The following is a 26,115-nucleotide window of genomic DNA, read 5'->3' as shown; positions in this document are numbered from 1 at the left end:
GCCAAAAGGTTTTTAGTAAAGAAAGGAATTATGTGTTGGTGCAAGCTTGGTGGGCCAAAGGGTTGATTCCTCTGCTGTACTGTTCTTTGTTATTTGTTACTTGTTGCTCATTTCTCTGGTCTGGGAACTTTGAGTTCTTAATTAATTTGAAGCACATTTTCTCTGCATCTCCCTCAATCCCTACTGCTCTCGTACCTTGGCTGTCTTACACCCCTTTGATTCTTTGACGTTAGTTCAGCCAGTCTACTTACTGAGAGCTTTACCTGAATTATCCCAAACCATTTGGATTCAATGGCCCCCTACAGAACCACTGCATTTTGTTCAGCTTTCTGCATCTTTATGAACTTTACTGAATAGCTTTATTTTTGGATGTCCAATTACTTGCCTCTGGGTCATCTCTTGACTTTATTTACTTTGGCAGGCTCTAGTTGACATCCTTCAATTTCTCTGGCTGCTCAGTCTCCTTCTGGCCTCCTCTGCGATGTAACAGATTCTGTGATTTTGTGAACATGGTGGAGGAGAACAGAAATACACTCCCACCTTCTCCTGACATTAGGGATAGGATAGTTCCAGTGTCTCTGAGTAAACCAATACACTTGCTCACTTTCAGTGAAGGTTGCAGGAACACTGTTCTCAGAGCAACAAAACTCCTGCAGATTTCAGGGAGTTTTGCCTGGGTGGGCCACACGTAAGGGAATTCGCTCAAGTGACTAGATTCTGCAGCAAGGGACTCTCTAGGTTCAGCTGTGTCCTTGTTGCGGTATCTCTCGGGACTGCTCGAGTGGATGCCCACCATTCCCCCTCACCTGGCTTATCGTCTAACCTCCAATAAGTAGGTCTAGGGATGCCTGTTTTCAGACAGTGGGAACACACTAGTCTCCAGGTGCTCTCTTCACACACTTGAGATGGAATACGTAAACCCTCAGATGCATGCCCTTTCCTAGGTATAGGTTCCTTCTAATCTCTCCCCTTATCATCCCACAGATTTTGGGGTGACTCTGATGTGATTGGTCTGAATTGTTAGGGTTATGTTATAAATGAGGTCATAGCTATCAGTGGTCTCCAGCTGTGAGGTCTCTGCTCCTTGAAGTGAATTCTCAGGTCACAAGGTAAGTAATATTTAAATTCCTTGAGTAATTTTAGCTCATATAATTCACCATAGGTATGCTGTATTCTTACACAGAATCTCCTCAGTCAACAATAATTCGCTTTCACCTTTCAAACTCTAGATAGCTCTGCATACATTTCTTTTCAGCAATCCTGAATTGCTGATCGTACGCCTTGTCAAATTTAATAACAATGGCAGCTTTTGTATTCTCATAAATCAATGGATATTGCAGTGGTCAGCATAAAATTGACTTCGAGTTTTCCTAGTTAACTGACCCTGAATCACAAGGGTCCACATTTCTTACGGCCATCATAAGTTCCTGCTACTTTTTCGAAAGTAGTGAAGACAGTGTCCATGTCACTCATTGCAGAGAGAGACAACTGATAGTGATTTGACATGAGGGCCACCATGCCTCAAACAAGGGGAGAGATTAAGGCGGCAAGTCCTTCATGGTAACCTCAACTGGTGTTGGGAATTGAACCCATGCTGTTGGTATCACACTTCTTCACAAACCAACCATCCAGCTTACTGAGCTAAACCTTGTGGCTGTCATTTATTTTGTTACACAAATTGTTCCAGTAATCTAATTTTCTTCTTTAGGTTTCCATCAGTTTATTCAGGCTCATTTTTTTAGACTAGGCCTTCTGCCAAATTTCATATTCATTGGTCAAATTTTTTGGTTTGTTCTGTGGGATCCAATTCCAAACATTCAGGCCATAATTTCTGCTAGACAGACTGAAAATTTTCAAACAAATCTCTCTCCATAGTGTCACCAACTGTCAATTTGTGGATTGTAACTTAATTTTCCCCTTTTTTGAACAAGGGAGAATATTATCATCCCCCTCTCTGATTGTGGGCTCTGACTTTGCAAGAATCACAACAATACCCTTCACACATTCTTAGATGCAGGGAAAATCTTTTGATATAAGTGCATTTACAAACATACAAGGTAGTAGAGAATTAGAGTGGATAAAGAGATTATTCAGTTAGTAAAGAATTAAATACAAAACAGAGAGATCTGGGTGTTCAGGTCCACTGTACCCTGAAGGTGGCAACACAGGTCGATAGAGTGGTCAAGAAGGCACACGGCATGCTTTCATTCAACGGACGGGGTATTGAGTACAAGAGTTGGCAGGTCGTCACAGTTGTATAGCACTTTGGTTCGACCACATTTGGAAAACTGCGTACAATTCTGGTCGCCACATTACCAAAAGGATGTGGATGCTTTGGAGAGGGTGCAGAGGAAGTTCACCAGGATGTTGCCTGGTATGGAGGGCGCTAGCTATGAAGAGAGGTTGAGTAGTTTAGGATTATTTACATTAGAAAGACGGAGGTTGAGGGGGGACCTGATAGAGGTCTACAAAATCATGAGAGGTATAGACAGGGTGGATAGCAAGAAGCTTTTTCCCCAGAGTGGGGGACTCAATTACTAGGGGTCACAATTTCAAGGTGAGAGGGGAAAAGTTTAAGGGAGATATGCGTGGAAAGTTATTTACGCAGAGGGTGGTGGGTGCCTGGAATGCGTTGCCAGCGGAGGTGGTAGAGGCGGGCACGATAGCGTCATTTAAGATGTATCTAGACAGATGCATGAATGGACAGGGAGCAGAGGGATACAGATCCTTGGAAAATAGGCGACAGGTTTAAATAGAGGATCTGGATCGGCGCAGGCTTGGAGGGCCGAAGGGCCTGTTCCTGTGCTGTAATTTACTTTGTTCTTTGTTCAATCAAGGGTACCAGTTATCAATGTTCTTGCTTTACAAATGGAGTCCAAGAATCCATACTGAATTCCTTTGTCAGGGGAGTTCTGAGGAAGGGTCACCAGACCCGAAACGTTAACTCTGTTTTTTCCTTCACATATGCTGCCAGACCTGCTGAGCTTTTCCAGCAACTTTGTTTTTGTTCCTTTGTCAGGGAGCTTGATTGGCTAGCCAGCAGTTGAAGAATTGAAGGCAGTTTCTTCTCTTTTCATGTTCATGCAAAAGTCTTCTGAGGAAATTGTTCTGAAATGTAACTTCTGCTTCACTGTTTGATGAAAGGAGTTTTTAGTTACTTGCACAGTGCCGAAATACGGTTTTCTACAGGTCAGAGGCTGTTCCTTTGTCGCTCAGAGTGTGTTTATTTTGTCAGCAGACGTCATATGCAGCAGCACTGTTCCCTTATCACTGTCTGCTATTTCAAATTGTATAATCAGAAAGGCAGTTGTGTTCAATACTATGGGAGTCATGTGCCCAAGACTCCTAATGGAGGAGTAATTACGATTGAGACAAAGGTCTAATTTGCAGACAATTGTCTGAGGCCCGTTCCAGGCGTTAAGTGGAGAGTGATTAAGACCTCTTCCTGTATGATGTTTATAATTTGCAATTTTACTATGTCAGGACGAGACAATCATCTCTAGCAAATTATAACACAATATTTAGCATTCTGGACCCATTAGGTGTTGACTGTCTGGCTGACAATGACTTCAGAAAAATTTCCAGAAGGTCATTATTAAGTCTAGTCAAATGATTATTGCAGCTACCTTTTTTGAACTGTTTGCTGTCTTTTTAAAACAGTCATTAAATAATCCAAATATGTATTAACAATAGATTTTTACTCTGTTCATGAAACATATTTAAAATTCCAGTGCCTTTTTACCATCATTGGACAGGCATCCAATGATGTATGATGCAGGGTCAGAAAAGGAATAGTCCAAGGTAAGGTATGTTGATCCTTAGAAGCAACTTTGGACTACTATTTATTGGTTTAGAAGTTTTAAAATGTCACGATTACCAGTATTGTTTCCAATATTTCTTCTGCAACGTCTTCAACCACTTAAGTTATATCTTCTGCTGCTCTGTCATGTGATCTGCCAGTTCTTTCCTTTAAATTGCTGCTGTAGGACCATATCCAGTAGCATTCATGTTTGAATTAGATGTACAGTTTGCCAGTTATATTTAAAATCTGACATAATGTGCATGGGAGTATAGCAGAAGAGTTAGATATTACCCTGGTGTATCTCAGTTCAAGCCAGGGGGTTTTGTGGGGCCATTTAAGGGCAGAGCTTCAATCCATCACAGAAAAGATAAGCCCAGAGCATGTATCTCACATTTCAAACATGAACCTAGATTATCTGCAAAGGAATGTCTAATTTCAAGCATAGGAAGTCATTGTATGGGGCTGTGTGCTCCACATGGGAGAGTAGATCTGGTTTTTGGAAATTACTTACCTCTGTATTACTTTTTAAAAGTGGTCCTGAGGAGACGGTTGCTTCTGCTTATTGCACAGAATGCAGGCAAATCTCCAACATAATTCAATGGTCTCAAATTCCTTTCAGGAACAGACACCTGAGATGCACCTCTTTCTGGGTGAACACGTGGTACAGGCACGCAAAGTAGGGAACATCTCTCTACATTGTTGAAAATCTGCTGAGGAGAGTTGCAAGGTTTCCTAGAAGGCATAAGCCTTCAATTATGACCTGGTAAATGTCAATCAATTGATGAGGTAGAATATTTTTAAAAATCCTAGTGAAAAAATTGTGTATCATTTGAAAAAAGATTGTGGTGAAAACAACGTTAATCAAGCCCTAAGGCAAAATAATGCCTAAGAATTAAAATATTTGCTACTTTTCTAAAATAAAACAAAAAACCAAGTATGATACTGATTGTCGCAACCTTTCTTTCTGTGGTTCACTGTATCATGAAATTTAAGCAATGAGGCAGTAGATAGAGTTCTTTTATTCCTCAGCACAGTTTACAAGATATGAGTCAGCAGCTACTACTTTTACCAGGGTTAGCAAGAAAGCCAGAAGATAAAGTGGATGGAAAGTGAAGTACAACAGGTGAAGGACAACTTGGCATGTGTAGCTATTCATCTATCAGTAAGAATATATTTACAAACAGGGGTAGATGGTTAGCTCAGTTGGCTGGTTTGTAATACAAAATGCCAGTATTGTGGGTTTAATTCCTGCACTGGCTGAAGTTACCATGAAAGTCTGCCTTTTCAACTTGTCCCTTGCCTGAGGTGACCCTCAGATTATTGCACCACCAGTCATCTCTGTAATGGGAGTAAAAGGCTCTTAAGCACAGTGGTAGTTTCTCTACCTCTGAGTCAGAATACCTGGGTTCAAGACCCACCTGCTCCAGAAGTATTAACAATATCTTTGAACAAGCTGATTCAAAAGTATCTAGAATTATAATGCAATGAAGCTTACGGGATGTTGAATGCAGTGAAATTCCTCTGTTTCCAAATTTACAATGATTCCTGTCTAAAAACTCCAGTATAAATGATTTTACATTGGTGTTTTTCAGTTTGTGCTTTGAAATAGCCAGCTACAGTTGCACCTATCAGAATCACAACATTATTCCCATTGCCTCTGGCTGCTAATAGAACCAGTGGAAACATTCATGTGTCCCTGATAGGCCCAGGAATTAGTTGTGAAGACAATGAGAAAAATTTTTAATAAGTGCAGGTATGAAGAAAAATCAAAGCTAACCAACAATAAAGATGGGAAGGAATAAGTAAACTGGAGTGATTTTTTAAATAAGGTATTAAGAAGAAAAATATGCTGTGATAATTTTACTATCTCTGTGCTCAAAGAATTAGGAAATGAAAATAAGCAGAGATTTACAAGTCCAAATCAGGTTCAAACTGTGACCAAAGCAGCTAATAGAATAATAATTTAGATCTCAAGGGGCTGGAATATTTAGAAAAGTAAGTGAGCTGGACATAGTATTGGTCAAGCACTATCTAGAACATGATGTTCAAATTTGGGCACTGTACCTCAGCTTTTGGAAGGGTGCAGGGCACATTCACAGGGATAATACTAAGCGAGGAGGGTTATATTTTAAGAGTTTGTCATAACTATTTGGCTTGGTTTCCTCGGAGTACAGAAGCCTGTTGTCAGCTGTCTCTTGATTCAAGAGTGACATCTACTCAGAATTGTGAGCTGCTGTCATGGGTCTTCAAGTGACTCAACAGGCCACTTCCCAACCTAAGGATCTTTGCACACATGAGACACAATGTCCTGTGAGGCAGTGGGAGCTGGAGGGCAGGATTTGCTTCCTTCTTTCTCCTTCTTTGTCACTGCTTTGCTTCATCAATAAGATGTTGTGACTCAAAACATGATGTAACCTGATGAACAAGTTGGTGCCTTTTGTATAAATGGCAGCAAATATTTCCCAGTCATTAAGGTCAATATTACCATGCCGCAAGGGCAGCCTCAGAGTGTCCTGAAGCATTTTCCTTGTCCTCCATATTCATGAATGCCATTTACAGAAGTAAATATGCTGTCTTAAACCTATCTGGCCCACATATGACCCCTGATACACAGTAATGTGGTTGACTCTTGAATGTCCTCTGAAATGGCCTAGCAAACTACACAGCAAGGAAAATTAAGGATAAGAAACAAATGCTGGCCCTGTCAATGACACTCAGAACAGCAAAAGAGTATTCAGTTCACTGATGTTTGGGCTTGAGTAAGTACTAGCAAGAAACCTGGAGACAAAAATAGCTGTCCCTCAAAATTAAGCATACTTTGAAGTGCAAGTTTCAAGACAGAGCTAGGCCTGTGTGGGAGAAGGCTGCTGTAGCAGGTTTAATAATCAAAGTAAAACAGTGCCTTCCAGAACATCAGGCTACTGCAAAATGCTTAATAGCAAAGAGCTACAGTTGCAATTGAGCGTCTCCTGTAATTCACACTTTTCAAGATGGGTGTAGTGATTTAACAAAAGCATTCTACAAAATATTTGATGAATCTACGATGCTGATATTTGAATTGTTAGTGCTATATGGCGTGATAAGTTTAAAAATAACACAACCTCTGAAACCATTTTGCAAAAATCATTTGAGTATTCTGGTTGATGATTTCATGGTAGTTGGTTCCTCCTTCCCAACTAATAACGCCAGCCATCAGATGTTTGAGGCGCCATATTGGTTAATTGAACAGATCATGCTTATTTAATGAAGTCATTAAAATGTGACACAAAGATTAACATCCACAATTAAGAAGACCAATAACTAGACATTACAATAGATATCGACAAATGCATAGAAGGATTGTCTATTTCAAAGTTATTTCCTATATACTAACCATTTTCCTTTACTTCCTTTTGTGGCTTTCTTGTGTAAACAACTTCTTGAATCAAAATATCTGAACTGTTTAAATTTTACTATTCTTATCTTGGCAAGCTCTTACTTGTGTTTACATATAGGTAAAATATACATGATATAACATACAGGGAAACCACAAAAGAAATAATGGAAAAAATACTGAGGCTAAACGACCATAGGGAAAGCAATTTATTTCTGTTGCAGCACTTCTAGTGGTGCCACCCAGACTTACATTTGCTCACTGGCACAGGCAGCACTGCAGGCTGCTACCTGCACAATCTGGACCTTGTTCTTCAATGGGATTATTGCTAAAAGTAGTGCAACACAAATGAATTTTTCCACTGCAGCGTTTGGAAAAAACCTAAATGCATGTCAATGTCAAGATTCATTAATAAATTCCATTTTTAATTTGAGGTTTGGAGGTTATCATAGTAGACATTTCAGTCTGCCAGAAATTATTACATTTTAATAGAATTAGGTAGCAGCTGTGGCTTAGTCATAGCATTCTTTTTAAATAGGTGACAGCATTAGAATCCCCTGGCCAATCAGGGAGCGTGGGAAGGATGGGATGCTGATTATGTCAAAGAAAGGCTTTTTAATTAGGGGAACCCCAGCAAGAATCAGAATAGTTCAACTGAACATGATTTCCAGAGGCTGCAGATACCACTGGAATGGAGAGGAAATGTGGGAAAGCCATCCCTCAGGCCTCTCACCTAACTGGAGATCCTGCTGCAGTAAGATGAGCTCTGTCAAGGATATGAGGAAGAGAAAATTGATTTGCCTTGATAGCCACTGCTGGCGTCTCATTGTATCTGCCACATCTGCCAATATAGGCACAAGGTAAGCATTATCTGAAGTAGTTTGCTGCCATCATCCTCACATATCTACACTGTGTCTAGGACATGTCTAATTATCAGTGGTAGAGGAAAGATCACTTGTATATCTTAGTTGATAAGATGGTTTGTTGCATGATATCCATAGTAAAACTTACATTACTAGTCAGGCATAATTATAAATGATGATAAGGAGCTGTACAGAACACATTGCTTTCTACAAAGGCTAGTGTCAAACTCCCTGTCTTCACTCAAAAACTGTGTAACACCAATATATTGGGTGGAACTAACTTTCAAAATAATTACTTCATACAGCAGAGGACAACCTGAGAAAGTGAGCAGCTGAGCTCTGGTACTTCCAACCTGCAGTCAGGACACCAAAAGTATACAGTGTGCCAGAAGTGGGGGGAAAAGTCAGTGACAAAACATTTTTAGAAGCTAAACTCCACACTCTGACTTTATCAGCCATCCTCAAAAAACATTCACCTCCTGCTTTCTTCTAATCATCTCTGAAGGTATTTTACACCTCCATTCAAACAGCTAATACATTTACCCTGGTCCTATTGACCTCAGGCATCCATGCCTCACAGATATCTTCCACAAATACTGTCCTTTTTTCATGATAAATACTACCCTCTCCTTGCCACGCACAAGCCATAAAAAACACTCCTAACTCTGCTTTGTCTCGTTTCAGGAGGACAGCACATAGCCTTGGGGAGAGACAGACAGGATGGCCCATCAGTGACAGCCATCGGCAATGCTTGTCTACGACGTCCACTGTAAAGAATGTCCCATTTCAGGAGGCTACAGATGTTCCATCAAACTGCCCTAAAAACCTGGACCTCCTGAGATATTGGTGCTCACACATGTCCAGAAAACTAATCTTCTGCTTGTAAATCCTGTGTTAGTGGTCTTGCCTATTGGAGCTGGAGTTTTATGTCCGTCTCCTGTGCAGTGATATGTGGCTGACGAGAAGGCAGCTGGTGCTGCTTACGTTTCTGATACTGGTTCTCGTGTTCCTCATTAATGTGCAAAGTAGAGCTGTTCCCATGCTGTAGTGCAAGCTGGCAGTAGGGAAGTGCAGCTGAAGGTAACTGAACTGCAAGGCAGAAGAATTGACTTTCAAGGAGTTGGCAATTATCTAACAAGTGAGGAGAATTGGGAAGGCAGCCTCTCACGGAGTCACAGCTGCAGCTCTTTTGTGGCACTGATCAAAGGCTTCCTAGCTTACTAGTTTCACTGAATATACACTGCACTATATACACACTTGGTAACCCTGGTGAATTGCAACTAGCTCAGGAAATAGATTTACTGCCTGTTACAGTTGAAGCATCAATTTGAATATTTAAATGTCTTGCCCGACAGGATGAAACACAGAAGCTGGCAGGACAATTCAGAATCTCAACCCAATGTAACTTTTAGGGGATTAAACATACACTGTACTCCTCACCTACTTTCTTTTTCCCATTAAAATGCACCCCTGCTGTATTTAAAATTAAAGAAAAATCATTCATAGGATGTGGGCATGCTGGCAATTTATTCCCATTCCACATTGCCCAGTGTGGAGTTAAGAGTCAACCACATTGCTGTGGGTCTGGAGTTTTGTATAGGCCAGAACAGGCAAGGACAGCAGACTTCCTTCCCTAAAAGGCATTAGTTTTTAACAATAATTAACACTGACTACATGGTCTCCATTAGATTAGCTTTTTATTGAGTTCACATTCAAATTTCATCACCTGCCACAATAGGATTCAAACCTATATCCCTGGAACATTAGGCTATGGACTGGATTAGTCAGTAGTCCATTGACACTACCACCCACAAATAGTATTTCACCATATTTCATTAATACTTCAATGACTGTAAAGCATTTTGGGACATCCTTATGAAAAGTACTGTATTCCTCGATATTTTCAACCAGATGTTTAATTTCCACAGAATAACCATTAATATTTTTACTGTATTAACTTTAACGGTTGTTAATGTAATTATTTGAAACAAACGGTGGCATTAGAATAGTGCACAATAATGCAGGCCAGCGCATTATCAGATGAGATAATGGCAGTAAAATTATAGGACAGCGTGGTGCAACTACCATAAAACTCCTATATTACGTCAAAGTGAGTTTACCTGACAGCATAATGCAAGATTTTTATTACAATATTTTTATTTTCAATAATAGCTGAGACCTAGTCAATCTAATTCACAGTTTGTGGGCAGGCAATTTAGCATATTATGTTCTGCTACTGGACTCGTAGCAGATCTCAGGTATTTATTTCAGATAATACATGGCTCCTAAGGCTGAAACATTTCAGGTTATTATGTCCTAAAAATCACACCCATGTGTTATAAATTATAGAGTTCAATGGAGTTTACCTTTGACTGAAATTGTTTTGGAAACTGGTAAGCAAATTTTTATCAAGTACTGTATTTTAAGAGATGATTTTGTGAAATGTAAAGCTTAATGGCAAAAAACTGCACAATATTATAAGTGACTTTGCTATAATCAAATACTCCTGGTTGTTATACAGGTGTTTCACCAACACCTCACAGTGCACAATCTACTTATGATTGCATTTTCACTGAACCTGGCTTAGCTCAAACTCCATAGCTCATTGAACATCAACTCTAACCTTACAACTCCATTCAAGATCATTGAACTATACCTCCTAGTTCAAATACTCAGTGATGGTAGCAACTGTGCTGTCTTCTCACATCTAATTCTCAAAACTGTCCTAACAACTCAATACCAGATCTTCCTCAATACATTTTTTTTCTTTTTTGTCTGATCATGGTGTGTTGACTGTCTCTGGCAAAGCCAACATTCATTGGCGATCTCTATTGGACCTTGAGAAGGTTGGCTTGAAACACTGCAGCATGAATTTGACCCAGCCCACTTTACTGACAAGAATCTGGAAATCCTGGTGGTCATAGTGGTGGACATGAAGGCTGTCCTGTTTCCTTAGGAACGCCAAAGGAGACCACAGCACCACATCCTTCCAGCCATCACATCCGTTTCAGTGCAATGTCCATGTTTTGGAGGAACGCCCAACAAAGCAGGAAAAAAAATTAATGACTTTATGTGCTCTGCAAGGGTAAGTACAGTACTATCTGCTCACGAGGCTGCATTGCCTACTCAAACTCCTAGTTCTCATCTTCTCTCGGCTACCTCACATTCACTTTAGCTTTGCCAGTGCACACAAGGCTCACAATCTATTATTCCTAATATTGCATGCAGCATCTTCCCTCAATCGCACTCACACATACCACAACCCAGACTACTAACGTTTTATGTCATCTGCTCTTCCTACTTACACACTTAGGACACCTCACCACTCTTCTTGCACATGCATCAACAGGAACAGCAGTGCTGGTACCTTCATCTCACTAAATCCCCTCCTATGTATTATCCAAGGAAAAAACTGTCTGCAATGGAGAAGTGAGGGCAAAGCTGCATGCTGGGGTGCCCTGCATTTATCTGTTCACTCCCCATGAGAAAAGAATCTTTGCCAAAGCAGGATTCCTAAGGGGCTTGACAGCATAATTGCCAAAGCAGGTGAGGACTGTGACCACTCATAGTGATAAGGAGAGCTCCACGTCCCTGTAGCCAAGATTCATTGTCAAGTGCTGTGCTACTCCTCAGTCACCATCACTGTGAATATATTCTTAACATGCCCAAGCTTATACCTGTTTTGTAATTCATTCCCTCTCGAGTGTCATCCACACAGGCTCCACCTTGAAGAGATCAGCCTCTCTGGATATCAACCCCTCCTTCAGGTCTGAGGTAGACTCACAACCCTCAGAGAAGCAATTTCTCTTTATCTCAGTCTTAAATTGGTATCCCTTTATTCTGAGACTATGCCTCTGGTCCTAGTCTCTCCTGAGAGAGGAAATATCCTCTCTGCAATTATGCTGTCAAGCCCCTTAGGAATCCTATATGTTTCAATGAATTCACCTCTCATTCTCCTAAATTGTGATAAGTAGAATCCCAACGTGTTTAACCTTAGCTCAAAAGACAATCCTTCCATACTAGGAATCATCCTAGTGAACCGTTCTGTGAACTGCCTCCAATCAGGTAATATCTGTTCCTAAGTAGGGAGACCAAAACTGCTCATAATACTCCAGATGTGGTCACACCAGTGCCTTGTATGGTTGAAGTAAGACTTCCCAACCCTTATACTCCAATCCCCTTGAAGTAAGGTCCGACATTCCATTAGCCTTCCTGATTACTTGCTGCTCCTGTGTGTTTGATGCACTTGTAATCCCAAGTCCCTTTGCCTTGCAGCTTTTCTCCATTTAAATAATGCCATTTTTCAACTGGCACATGGAAGAAAGGGAACTGGTTTGACTTCTTTATTTCAAACGTGAATTTGAACATGGGTGGAGTCAATTCAATTATTTCAGGAAATTAATTGAGGATTCAAAAAGAAAAAAATGTTATCTATATACTGGAAATAAATAAGGGGTAGGTGGTTAGTGGTCATTCCATTGAAAACACACATTGCTGGCAAACGGTTGAAGATGTTGGTGAAGACTCGGCTAAGAGAGGATCCTATGACGGCATTATCTATTTGGACAGGCAAAGTGTCACTGACACTGAACTGAACTGCTTGAGTTTCTAAGTTCATGAGTTTGCTGAAAATGTTTCAGTAACCAGCAATGCATCTAGATTGCCATGATGTAGTGGCTTAGTGCACAGGTCAATGGCTTCTTTGAGTGGTACTTTAGTGACCAGCCTAGCAATGTTCCAGAAACATATGGACATGGTATTATTATCAACATGTAGGTCTTCACTTTCACAAAGATCATAGAAGGAGTCCTTCAGGACATTTCCTGACTTGAGCAACCAACCTTTCTCTACATACATAAAATAGAAATTTTCTACCATTAATAACTGACTTTTGTTTATTACTTTAGCCTATTAAATAATAAATCAAAGTGATACAAAATTATCAAAAAGATGAGACTTTAGTAATGAAATACTGATGAGAAGTACCACTTTTATGTTCAAAAGAGCTGCATAAAAACTTCTGTCAATGATTTTCATTGGCCTAAACTTTGATCAATACATGTGGCCACAAAATGCCCGCAAATTCTTCCATTAAATCCTTCCACATGTTAACTGAAAGGAAGTCCAAAGAACTCACAAGAGTTTATTATTGTTTGGTAAGTATTTAGGTCAATAGGAAAGTTTAGAAAAGTTTCCTGATATCAAAAATAAATAATTAGGGTTAAAAATGAATTAATCAAGTCATGACAGACCACAGAGGTGATGACTACACCTGTGTGAAGTACACCCAGCTGCAGTTCCTGGGAGACCATGTTAGGGAGCTGCAGCTGGAGCTGAATGCATTCAAGATCATCTGAGATGCTGACCATGTCATAATTAACCGTTCAGGGCAAAGCAGCAGTAGCCAGGTCGATGGCACTATGACTGGCTCTGGGGCACAGCAGGAAAGGGTAAAGGTAAACAGGACCTTAGTGATAGGGGACTTGATAGTTAGGGGCACAGACAGAAGATTCTGTGGCCGGAAACAGGAATTCAGGAAGGTGTGTTGCTTCCCGGGTGCCAGGGTCCAGGATGTCTTGGAGTGGCTGCAGAACATTCTCAAGGGGGAGAGTGAGCAGCCAGAAGTCATTGTGCACATTGACAGAAATATGCATGAGGTCCTGCGGAGTGATTATAGAAATCTAGAAAGAAAGTTTAAAAACCAGAACCTTGAAGGTGGTAATCTCCAGATTACTTCTAGTGCCACGTGCTAGTGAGGGTAAGAACAGGAGGATATGGCAGATGAATGCATGGCTAAAGAATTAGTGCAGGGGACAGGGATTCAGATTCCTGAATCATTGGGATCTTCTGGGTCAGAGGTGACCTGTTCAAGAGGGATGAAACTGGAGGTGGACCAACATGATCGCGAGCAGATTTGCTAGTGCTACAAGAGAGGGTTTAAACTAGATTGGCAGGGGGTTGCGATCCTCAATAGCAGGGAGGCAAGTGCAAGTCTGGAAAGAGATACAGTAATCAGAAACAACAAGTTGAAGAGACAGGTCAGGCTGGAACACGACAGGGAGCAAGGAATTCTTTTGAATTAAATTGCATCTATTTCAACACAAGAGGGCTGACAGGTAAGGCTGATGAGCTCAGGGTGTGGATAGGTACATGGAACTGGGATATTATAGCCATTACAGAAACATGGCTAAAGGAGGGACAGGACTAGCAGCTTAATGTGCCAGGGTACAGATGCTTTAGGTAGGACAGAGGTGGTGAAAGAGGGGAGGGGGAGTTGCATTTTTGATTAAGAGGTGTATCACAGCAGTACTCAGAGATGAAATAGCTGAGGGATCATCCAGTGAAGCTTTGTAGGTGGAGCTAAGAAATAAGAAGGAAATGGTGACTTCATTGGGGATGTACTACAGGCCTCCAAATAGTCAACGGGAATTAGAGGATTAAATATGTAGGAAGACTTGAGCAAACTTGCATGAGCAATAGGGTTGTCATAGTGGGGGATTTTAATTTTCCTAACATAGACTGGGACTGCCATAGTGTTATGGGCTTAGATGGAGTGGAATTTGTTAAATGTGTTCAGGAAAATTTCCTCAAGCAGTATATAGAGAGTCCTACTTTGGAAGAGGCAAAACTTGACTCACTCTTGGGAAATAGGGCAGAACGGGTGACTGAGGTGATAGTGGGGGAGCATTTTGGGACCAGTGACTAGAGTTCTATTAACTTTAGAAAAGTTATGGAGAAGGACAAAACTGGACCACAGGTTCAAGTTCTAAACTGGGGCAAGGTAAATTTTGATGGAATTAGACAGGAGCTTGCAGAGGTTGACTGGAGTATTTGTTTGCAGGAAAAGGGACCTCTGGCAAGTGGGAGGCTTTTAAAAGTGTGATGGCTAGAGTTCCAAGTCCATACGTTCCTGTGAAGGTAAAGGTTAATGTTGGCAGGAGTAGGGAACCCTGGATGACAAGGGATATTGAGGCTTTGAGCAGAAAAAAGGAGGAGGCATGGCTCAGGTACAGGCAGCTGGGATCAAGGGAATCCCTGGAGGTATGTAGGGGATACAGGAGTTTACTGAAGAAGGATAATCAGAAGGACGTAAAGGGGGCATGAGATAGCTTTGGCTGAGAAGATTAGTGTGAATCCAAAGAGATTCTTTAAGTATATTAAAGGAAAAAGAATAACCAGAGAGAGCACAGGACCTCTTGTGGACCAAAGTGGGCACGTATGTGTGGAACCGCAGGAAATGGGCGAGGTCCTCAATGAATATTTCTCTTTTGTATTTACCAAGGAGAAATGCATGAAGACTTGGGAACTTGGGGAAGTCAGTGGCGATATCTTGGGGACAGTCCATATCATATTAGAGGTGGTGTTGGAAGCATTACAATGTACAAAGGTGGATAAATCTCCTGGTCCTGACCAGACATATCGAAGAACCCTGCAAGAGGCTAGAGAAGAAATAGCGGGGGTCCTGACTGATATATTTGCATCATTGTTAGCCACAGGTGAGGTCCCAGAAGATTGGAAGGTAGTGAATGTTGTGCATTTATTCAAGAAGGGCTGCAAAGAAAAGCCTGGGTATTATAGATCAGTAAGCCTAACATCTATGGTAGGTAAGTTACTTGAGAAGATTGAGGGGTAAGATATACATGCATTTGGAAAGACAGGCTTTGATTAGGAGTAGTCAGCATGGCTTTGTGCGTGGGAGACCATACCTCTCAAATTTGTTAGAGTTCTTTGATGAACTGACCATAAAGGTTGATGAGGGCAGGGCGGTAGACATCGTCTAGATGGATTTCAGTAAGGCCTTTGATACCTTTCCATGTGGTAGACTGCTCTGGAAGGATAGATCGCATGGAATCCAGGCAGAGCTGACAAACTGGACACACAATTGGCTTGATGGTAGGAAGCAGAGAGTAATAAGTGGAAGGATGCTTGTCAGACTGGAGGAATGTGACCACTGGTGTGCCTCAGGGGTCAGTGCTGGGCAGATTGCCGTTTGTCATCTATATACATGATTTGGATAAGAATGTACAAAGCATTGTTAACAAGTTTGCGAATGACACTAAAATAGTGGGTACTGTGGAAGGTTATTCGAAACTGCAGCAGGATCTTGATCAGCTGGGGAAGTAGGCTGAGAAATGGCAAATGGAGTTTAATGTAGATACATATGAGTTGTTACATTTTGGAAAGTCAAATCAAGGTAGGAGTTTCATGGTGAATGGTTAAGGCCTTGAGGCGTGTAGCGGAACAGAGGGACCTTGGAGTTCAGGTGCACGGTTCTCTGAAAGTGAAGTCACAGGGAGACAGGGCAGTGAAGAAGGCTTTTGGTGCACTGACCTTCATTAGTCAGGGCACTGAGCACAGAAGTTGAGAAGTTATGTTGCTGTTGTACAGGACGTTGGTGAGGCCGCACTTGGAGTATTGTGTTCAGTCTTGGTCACCTTGCTATAGGAAGGACGTTATTAAACTGGAACGCATGCACAAGAAATTTACGAGGATGTTGCCAGGACTCAAGGGACTGAGTTATAGGAAGAGGTTGGACAAGGTGGAACTTCTTTCTTTAGAGCATACAGGATGGAGGGTGGATCCTATAGAAGTGTATAAGATCATGATAGCCGTCACTCAGTCTTTTTCCCAGGGTTGGGGAATTGAAGACTAGAGGGCATCAGTTTAAGGTAAGAGGGGAAAGAATACATGGGAAGCTGAGGGGCAACTTTTTATTTTACAGAGAGGGTGGTATGTATATGGAAAGAGTGCCAACAGAAGTGGTTGAGGTGGGTACATTAACAACATTTAAAAGGCTTTTGGACAAATACATGGATAGGAAAGGTTTAGAAGGACATGGGCTAAGTGCAGGGAAATGGGGTTAAGGCGGATGGACGATCGGCATGGGCCAGTTGGGCTGAAGGGCTTGTCTCCATGCTGTAGGACTCTATGACTAAGTGCATCTTCTCCATTCACAAAATACTGATTTTCAAAGAAGAGTATTTCTTTTGATTATAGGTCAGCCACCTGCAACATTATTCCAGTTTCTCTCCACAGATGGTCCATAACATGTCAAATATTTCCAACATTTTCGGTTTTCATTTTAGATTTCCAGCACATTTAGGATCTTGTCTTTGTACCTATCTACATGGATGCTGACTTTCAGCCAGGTCCAGAATTGCTTGATTAAACATTCTATATATACACACATACCTTTTGCAAAGTAAGGGTGCCAATGAATACTACGTAGTCTTAAAAAGGAAGGAAAATAACAAAAGCTAGAAACCATGGTGGTGTGTAAATCCATCTATAATTCACAGAGGACATGGTCTATCTGGTTGTTCACTCTCATTTAATCCAAGTTCTTCTCCCTCATTATCAGCTTTGTATTTTAGGATATAGTACAACCATGCAATTCATAAACTGGCAGAATTGTTCAAGGGAATTCAAAACCCTTTGGAACAAATTAAATTTAATGACAGCTTGCCACAACACAATGTTCTTTAGGATTTCACAAATTAGGGATAGCACATCACAAAATACATTAATGACCAAACTTACTTAGTTTTATCACAATAGCCTTTTTTAAATCAAGAAGTTTTAAATAGCAACTAGCATTGAAAGCAAATACAGAGGAATCAGAGTGCAGGATATCAAGATTAAGGAAATACTTCATCAAAACTTAAAATGGAATCTTACCTACAACAAAATCAATTGCAATCTAGCTGTGATATTATTAAAAATGCTCCACCACAAATTGTTGGGGGTCAGGTACTAATTCAAATTGTTCCATTCAAGCTTATGAGCCTAATTTGGTTCAATTCAAATCAGTTAGTATAGGCAAGAGATGAAATAACCATGGAGGCCGGTATCCTGTCACCAAATCACCATTTTGTTAAAATGTAAACAGCCCTTGACTTCAGTACTGCCTCATTCAGATCAGGTACCAGAGTGTCAGTATCTCTGACACTCATGTTTTTTATCTGTCAGCCAGGACTCCCTGATTGGACCAGATCAACAGTCCCAATCAGGGAACTCATACTTCATGAGGTTAGCTAGCTGGCTGACCTCATTACAATCACTTCAAGGAGGATGTCTACTTAAGCAAAATTACATTGTCAAAACTTAAAACAAAACTTTTGTACGTGCACACTTACTTAAGCATCCATGTATAATGTTTCAAATAGTTAATGCAGCCCCAAGCACTCTAGTCTGAGGTAAATGTACAAAATTGTGTGTTAATGTCCCCATTTTATTTCTGCCAATCTATTGCAAAATGACATATAGGTGCCAAAAAGCTGTGAAAAGGATCACACAGGTGTGCTGAGATCACTCTCAGTTTTCCACCATTTCCCTGAGGGATTTCATCAATGTAATGTGATAATTCCATAAGGGCATTGACAGAATCCCAAGAATTTTGTAGCTATGTACAAACTTGTTGTAAGCATAGTTTCTTAGCCAAATTAGTACCCAATGTCTAGGACATTTTATTATGCCAAAAGTACTATATAAATGCAAGTGTTGTTGATCTCATAAATTAACGTCATCAATTTTTTTCTCTATTTAACTGTTATATTAAGAGAGTGAAACAGTATTATTTTTCGTACCAAATTATCTGAATATTCAGTAATTGTTGTATAATTAAATACAATTAGTGTCCACAGATTTGGAAACCCGGAAATAGAAAATCATGTTTCAAGCTAATACATTGAAATATGTTCTGTCATTTACTCAGTGTTTCAAAACATAGCTTCTTGTAAACATCATTTTATAAGGTTTTTGTCATACTTGCCTATAGGTCTGCATAGGACACCTATACATACCACATATATGCAGTTAGATAAACGCCCACGTGAATGTTTCAATGTGAATGCCCTAAATATATTTAGGCAGTTTATTATCAGACTCTTGTGTTTTGGGAATATAATGAAATATGAAGGAAAAATACAATTCTATCATTAAAAATATAAATAATAGCATGCATGCAAAGGATAACAAATGAAAATTAAATATTTCTTTGCAGTCCTACCTGGAAGACCTTTCGCCCACTTCACAATACGAACCATCTGTTTCTCTGCCAGCTTGTTCAAACTGGACAGCAGGTGATTAGTTGTGTCTGCTTGACTGCTATCATAAGATGCGTAAACCACTTCAGGTTCAATGGCTTCAAGAATAGTGATCAACGATGGGTGAATATGTGGTGGCATATGTGAGAAGTTAGGAACAAGTGCAGTGCTTGCTGTAGGTTCTGGTAAAGGAGCAGTGAACGTGATTCCTTCTTTGGGACTGTGTGGTGGTTGCTGCTCTTCATGTAGCCCTTTCACCTTCCCCAGCTTCTTAGACTTCCGTGCTAAGGGACAAAGAACATAATAATAACCAATCTTTTTGGTTTTCTTGTATCTTATTTCAGCTTTCATACCAGATCCTGTACTTGGAAACCTGAGGTTTTATACACTTACAAGGATTTTCAGTGTTATCTAGTGAATAATATCATTGAGTATCTACTGACACCAAGAAAACCATTCAAAATCTAATAAAATTTTAAATTTACTGTTGGTAGACAACATAATTTTAAACATTTCTATAAACACAAAAAACTGAGTTAAGAAAAAACTGCACAGTGCAATTTACTTCTGCTGACCAAGAAATGATCTAATCCTTCTGAAGCTGCTGGGGTCAGTCTATTTGTATAATATGTCAAGCTCCTGCCTCAGGATGGCTAATCACAAGGAGTTTTCCATCAGACATTCAAACGTGCAGGCTGCTGCAGGATTTAAAAGTATTAAAAGATTTAAAAGACTGAAACAAAAGACATATTTGCAACAGCTATGAAATCTTTCACATTGTGAGATTTATGACAATTCTGCAGGGAACGCCAAAGAGGTTCATGTTCAACACAGAAAAGGCCTTCATAATGAAATTTAACAGAGGTGACAAGGGCTGAGTGGAAGTTGCACTTGTCCAATTTTTAATCTGAAAATGGGAATTGCACATGGAATATGCCTTAACTGGGAACCATGCTTCCACAGGGAACCTGCTCATAGAGAAAAGACAGATTTTGGATTGCTTGCTTAACTAATAGTGGCCCAAAAGCTGCCACTAAATAGTTTGTTTTAAATATTCTGTTTAAAATGTTCTTTTTGACCCAGAAGTGGCTGGAGTTCTCCCTGACTTCACAGTCATTCATTCGTGTAACTGTGCTAATCCCTCCCATAACTCAGCATAGGATCCATCTCTATACCTCTTCCCTCACACTTCCTTTGTGAAGGAAATGTGCAAATTTCAATGAACTAATCAAGAGATGCAGCAATGCTTCCCTTTCATCTCCTCTTTTCGTACGTTGCCAGCCAGGGAACTGGGGCATAAACCTTTAAGGTGACAGTGAAATAGCTCTTCAGAGGCCAGCATCCCATCACCAATTACCCTTTACTTACAAATGCCTAGTCTTTGACAACAGCATTACCTCTCACTGACTCCTCTGAGGAAGGGTTACTGCACCCAAAAAATTAACTCTGATTTCTCTTCACAGATGCTGCCAGACCTGCTGAACTTTTCCAGCAATTTCAGTTCCTGTTTCTGATTTATAGCAGCTGCAACTCTTTTGGTTTTTATTTGATATTTATGGTTTGTTCACTTTGAAACTACGCCCTTATTGTGATGGCATAGTTTATGTTAAATAGTGTGATTACATCTAAATTGTTTATGCCTGTCAGCACTTTATATACCTGTAAATCATCTCATTGCTAGTGTCTTCAGAAAAGTTGACTTCTCCCTATATCTTCCCATAATTTCCAGCTCAAGTCCCATAGTGATTTTCAATGCCTTACTTCAAACAACATAATGAAAAAATGTTCTTTTAAAACCAGGGTACTGAAAATGTGTAAAGGACTAAGGTTATTTCAATAGTAATGGATTATTTAAATAATAATGGCAAGCTTTCAGAGTTGTAGATCAGAACTTTGGAGGTGCATTCCTCATGGCCCATTGGAGATGGAAAATCATGGAAAAACAGGGACAAACTCCCAGCATGTTCTCCTGCGGGCACAGTCCTATGACAAGAGTTCAAATGTTTAACGTTGTCCCTCAGATTCCAAATGCAGTCTGACAAGAAAAAATAGAATAACTTATTCTGAATTGCAGTCAAATGTCTCTGTGATCTATCCTGACATCTCATTAGTTTTTTGACTAATCTTTATAGTGACAGGACTCTGAGTGAATGGGCAATTTTCAACATATATTACTAAAACACTGTCTAAAGCACTTTAGGATTTCACTCCATTATTTTGCAAATATTCAGATCTTGTAATTTAATCAAAATCAAACATACTTAATCACTACCTATTTCTGCAGACACTGAAAACAAATTCTCAGGAATTGTAATGTTGCTTTGGACATGATTGTTATAGATACTAAGACATTAAACGCAAATGTTAATTTAAGAATGCAAATACCAATATTTTATGTTAAAAAAATCTTGAATATTATTTTAAATTATCTTATTTTCCTTAGTGGTTCTGATTTTGAGTGCAAGTAGTTCTGGGTTTTCAGTTAAACTACAGAGGCATTTTATTCAGTGCTGTTATTCTTCTTAGTTTATTTCAGTTTCCTGCCAATGAGATAAAATAGTGTTGCCATGAGACTGATTTTACCTGCTCATAGGTAACACCGGTGCTTTTATTAACTAAGAGTAGGATTCTGCAAGTAATCTCAATAGAAAGTCATACTAATAAATAAACTCTACACATTTTAATACATCACTACTTTACAGTAAATTTCTGTACACATTAAGGCATGTCAGTGCATAGTTACGGCAAACCTCCTTCCCATATCATGTGATCTGGGAAGGAGGTTTGATCCCTCTACAGGAAATTGAGTCAAATTAGGGACAGTTCAGTATTGTGGGACCGACAGGCCAAACTATATCACAGCAGCCAGTGGGCAGAAAGCCTTGCATCCAACCAATCATGGGCATGATTTGATCTGAAGTTCCAGAGGCGGTAGAACTGTATGCTATCCCTCTCTGTCACCTAATACAAACACATCAATGTTAGGCAATACATTTTAGTGTTTTAGTACAATAAAATACAGGACACACTTAACTTGAGAAATGGTATTGTCAAAGAGCCATAGTAAGAAAGGAGTGTTTATCTGATTAAGAAAGGAATTCTTTTTGTGCGAGTGAAATCACGTTTTTTAAAAGTGGATGACACATGTTTACTTAAAGAAAGAAAAAAAATTACCTCCCAAGTTCATCCCTGCTTTGAAACACTTTCGTAATCGACAAGCTGGACAGTTTTTCCTGCGGATTTTGTCAATAATGCAGTCATTTCGTCCAGCACACAAGTAGTTTTGTTGTCCTAGTTAGATAAAAAAAGTAAAACATAAGAAGTTAACAAAATACTATTTTAATAGCCAAACAACTAGGATTTACAGACCCACATCAGTTTGGTAAATCAGTTGCGTGGATTTATGTTTCCTAGAATGCTATGTGAATTCAGCAAATATATAACATTTATCACCAGCTGAAATACTTAAAAATGGCATGAAAGCAGAGCATGCAGAGCCAAAGTCCCATTAACATGCATGGTACAAGTAATGACAATTGTGTAGTTCAGACAATGCTGGCATTCACTCAACAATGTGGAAAATTATCCAGGTACGTTCCAACTAAGATAAAAGCAGAAGCAATTAGTCAATTCTAACCCCATTAGTCTAATCTCAAACATCAGCAAAATGTTGCAAGGTTTCATCAAAAATACTATCAAACAGCATTTACTCAACAATAGCTGCTCCCTAGTGCTCCATTTCAGAGGACCATATACTCGGCTCCTGACCTCATTATAACCTTGGTCCAAACATGAACAGAGGGATGGAGAGAGTTACTGCCTTTTATACCAAAGCAGTATTTGACTGACAGTGGCATTAAAGAGCCGTATCAAAATTGAAGTCAATGGAAATCAAAGGGAAAATTCTTCTTTGGCTGGAATGTACCTAGCACAAAAGGAGATGGCTGTGGTTTTTGGAGGCCATTTATCTTGATTCCAATACATCAAGAGTTCCTTAGGGTCTGATGCGTAAAGAATGAGTATAAAGTTAAACAAAACATGGCTATCAGAAATACACTTGATGAAACAGTAACTTCAAATTGCATGTATCACTTAGGTGTTCTTGGTATGGATTTGATAGTTCTTTACATCATAATTTTACTTAGATACAATTTGTTAACTCTGCAGACAGTGCTTGGTAATCAATAATGATGACTTAGAAACGAGCAGTTTCCTTCTCCCCATTCCTGGCAATGTTCAGTTGCCAGAAACAGCAAAGATTTTCAATATCTGCAGTTCTTTGTTTTATTTTGTGTGAGAGGAAAATGGAGATGATTACATCATATTTCCACAGAAAGATGGTCAAACGGGTACGAGGGAAGATAATCAGTTGAGTTGGCATCAGGGAGATACAAGTTGCCGTGCTGTCACGACAGGAATTAAATTCTGGGTGAGAAGGCACAATCCCAACATTTCCAGTCAGCCATAAGTTGAGGCTCTTAAATGGTCAATTTGTGACTATTTAAAGGCCTTATCCCACTTGGACTGCAATTATTTCAGCTCCAGGCAAAACAAGAAAGAGCTGGCCTACCTGACTAGTAAACCAGTGAGGGTAGGAAACTAAGCAAAAAACAAAACCAAAGAAGTGCAGATGCTGAAATCATAAACAAAAGCAGAACTTGCTGAAAAAATTCAGCAGGTATGGCAACATCTGTGAAAACAAAGCAGAGTTAATGTATCGGGTCCAGTAACCCTTCTCCAGAACATGATAGGGGATTGCCAGATGAAGGAGGGCAGAATTATTTGATTTGCACTAATTTGTGCAAGACTGAGAGTCTGGACCTAAGTCAGGGGATTCACCACTGAGAGCCAACCCCTATTCCTTGATTCTGACACACCTACCTTCCTCCATTCCTTGTGACCCCCAAAACCAGATCTGCACAATTGTATAATTATTGCATGACAATTTTACATAAGCAAATCGTATTTCTGTAGAAAAATGCTAATGAAAAACGTGTGACAAAAACAGAATGGCAACTCACAATGTGGACATGAAGTGCATGAAATTACAAGATTTGAATTAAAATTAACCAGAAAGCTGTTGGACAAAATGATTATGAAACAGGTAATGAAAAATATTCATATATGAACACTCATCTTGTGGGGGATTCTGTGAAGGATTTCTATTTGTGCTTCTGACATAAAATGCCCTTATATTTCAAAATCTTTGTGAAGTTAAATCTATCAAAATTGAATCTCCAAGCCAGTCTTTTAAGAGGGAGCTGTGTAATTCTAATATTACAGTCCACAGTTTCTGTTTTCTTAGTCACTCTTAAAAGTCTGAAACAATTAATAGAAAGTACCAACAGCACTGATATTATACTCTAATATTTCAATAGACTAACACTTCTGTCAAAATACAAAGGTGATCATATGAAAGCATTATGTTTGTTTAAAATATCAATGACAGATAATCCTAATCAAATGCATCACCGATTACAGAAATAGAAATGACAACCCCTAAGGTATTTATTTTCAGTCTAACGATACCAAGAGTTAGCCATTGCTTCTCTGGAAAAGTCATCCAAAGTAAAAATCTAAATTTAAAGCCAGGCTTTTAATTCCTACTAACAATTTAATATTTATGTGCTATCTGTGTTCATCAAAGCAATTGATTACAATGCTGGAGAATGGAGCATTTTCCACTCTTTTCCAACTCTAATCCTTATCATACATAGAAAATGCTGGAGATATTCAACAGGTCTGGCAGCATCTGTGGAGAGGTAAGTAGAATTAAATGTTTCAAGTCCAATATTACTCTTCTTTATCTCTAACATAAATTCCTGGGTTGGCTATAGCACACTCACATCATAAGTAAAGATCCCTCTACAATGTCAACAAATGAATCGGGACCTTAAAGCAGCCAGAGTCAACACAGTTTTGGGAAAGGAATTCTTTCCATAAGTAACAAGCTGTGGATCATTGGGAATTAGTGGACATTCTGCACTTGGATTTCCAGAGGCATTTAACAAGGTGTCACATCAAAGGTTATTTCAGAAAATACAAGCTCATAATGTATATGATAACACAATTGCATGACAAAAGACAAGCTAGATAACTGAAAATAGACAGTAGGCATAAATGGGTCATTTTCTGGTTGGAAAGGTGTAACAAATGGTGTACCAAATGGATCAATGATGGGGTCTCATTCTTGTACAATTTAGATAAATGGATTGGATGAAGGGACTGAAGCTAGAAAGCAGAATAGCAAGGCAAGATGGACCATTAACAAGCCGCTTAATAAGCAGTGATTCCCCTTATCTGACAATTTGCTGCTTTCTAGCAATAAACTGACCAATTCATTTGTCAAAAGCTTAAAATATGTAACAGGTTGCTCCCAATGTTGAGATCAGTCTCGACAGACTTCTCATCCGATTCTGTCACAAACCTCGCTATAACCCATGTTGCTCAGACCCGTACAAGGCTTTGGCCTTGCCAGTTCATCAGCCAGAAGAGATTCTGACACCATCAGGAAATCTGATACAGCAGAAACAGTCATTGGGTTGAACAAAGTGTTGGAAAAATACAGTGAGATGTTATCAACTTCTGGAGTCAAGGATGTAAAGCTTAACACCAAGTTTAAATACCTGAGTATCAAGTTTAAAAAGCTAAGAACAATACAACATTAAAGTTTAAAGCTATAGAAATGTACACTCCATCAGCACTCTGTAGGTATACACATGTAGGAATCATATTTCAATTTAATTTAAATGTAGATTCATTAAAATTTCTTAAAAATAAAGGAGACAAGTTTTGTAGGAATTTGATATATCCTTGCCCAGTTGGTAATGTTCTTTAATGCAAACAACCAAAAGTAAAAAGAGTGGAAGGTGTGTGGTTAGCAAGTAGAACATTAGGCAAATGAATACAGTTCCTTTTCTCTTTCAATACGTAGTTATAAATGAGAAGGCACAAATGACATTTTGCTCCTGCATAGAAAATCAAGCTAGTCCTGTCTGTGGTAACAAGGTGTAGAGCTGGATGAACACAGCA

At 39.5% G+C, this 26,115-nt stretch overlaps 1 protein-coding gene across 1 annotated transcript in view; it reads right to left on the bottom strand.

Annotated features, from left to right (window-relative positions):
• The window catches only part of nr3c2 (nuclear receptor subfamily 3, group C, member 2), a 250,872-nt gene that overhangs the window by 80,873 nt on the left and 143,884 nt on the right, over positions 1-26,115 (bottom strand). Inside the window, exons 4-5 of the mRNA XM_048606752.1 lie at positions 22,258-22,374; positions 19,047-19,367 (exon numbers count right to left, since the gene is read on the bottom strand). Coding sequence (XP_048462709.1) covers positions 19,047-19,367; positions 22,258-22,374 — 438 coding nt within the window. The remainder of the gene's footprint in view (positions 1-19,046; positions 19,368-22,257; positions 22,375-26,115) is intronic.

Source organism: Rhincodon typus, chromosome 1 (assembly GCF_021869965.1).
Source record: "Rhincodon typus isolate 14 chromosome 1, sRhiTyp1.1, whole genome shotgun sequence".
Taxonomy (NCBI): Eukaryota; Metazoa; Chordata; class Chondrichthyes; order Orectolobiformes; family Rhincodontidae; genus Rhincodon; species Rhincodon typus.
Note: the sequence above shows the minus strand (reverse complement) of the source record. Positions and strands in the feature narration are given on the sequence as shown.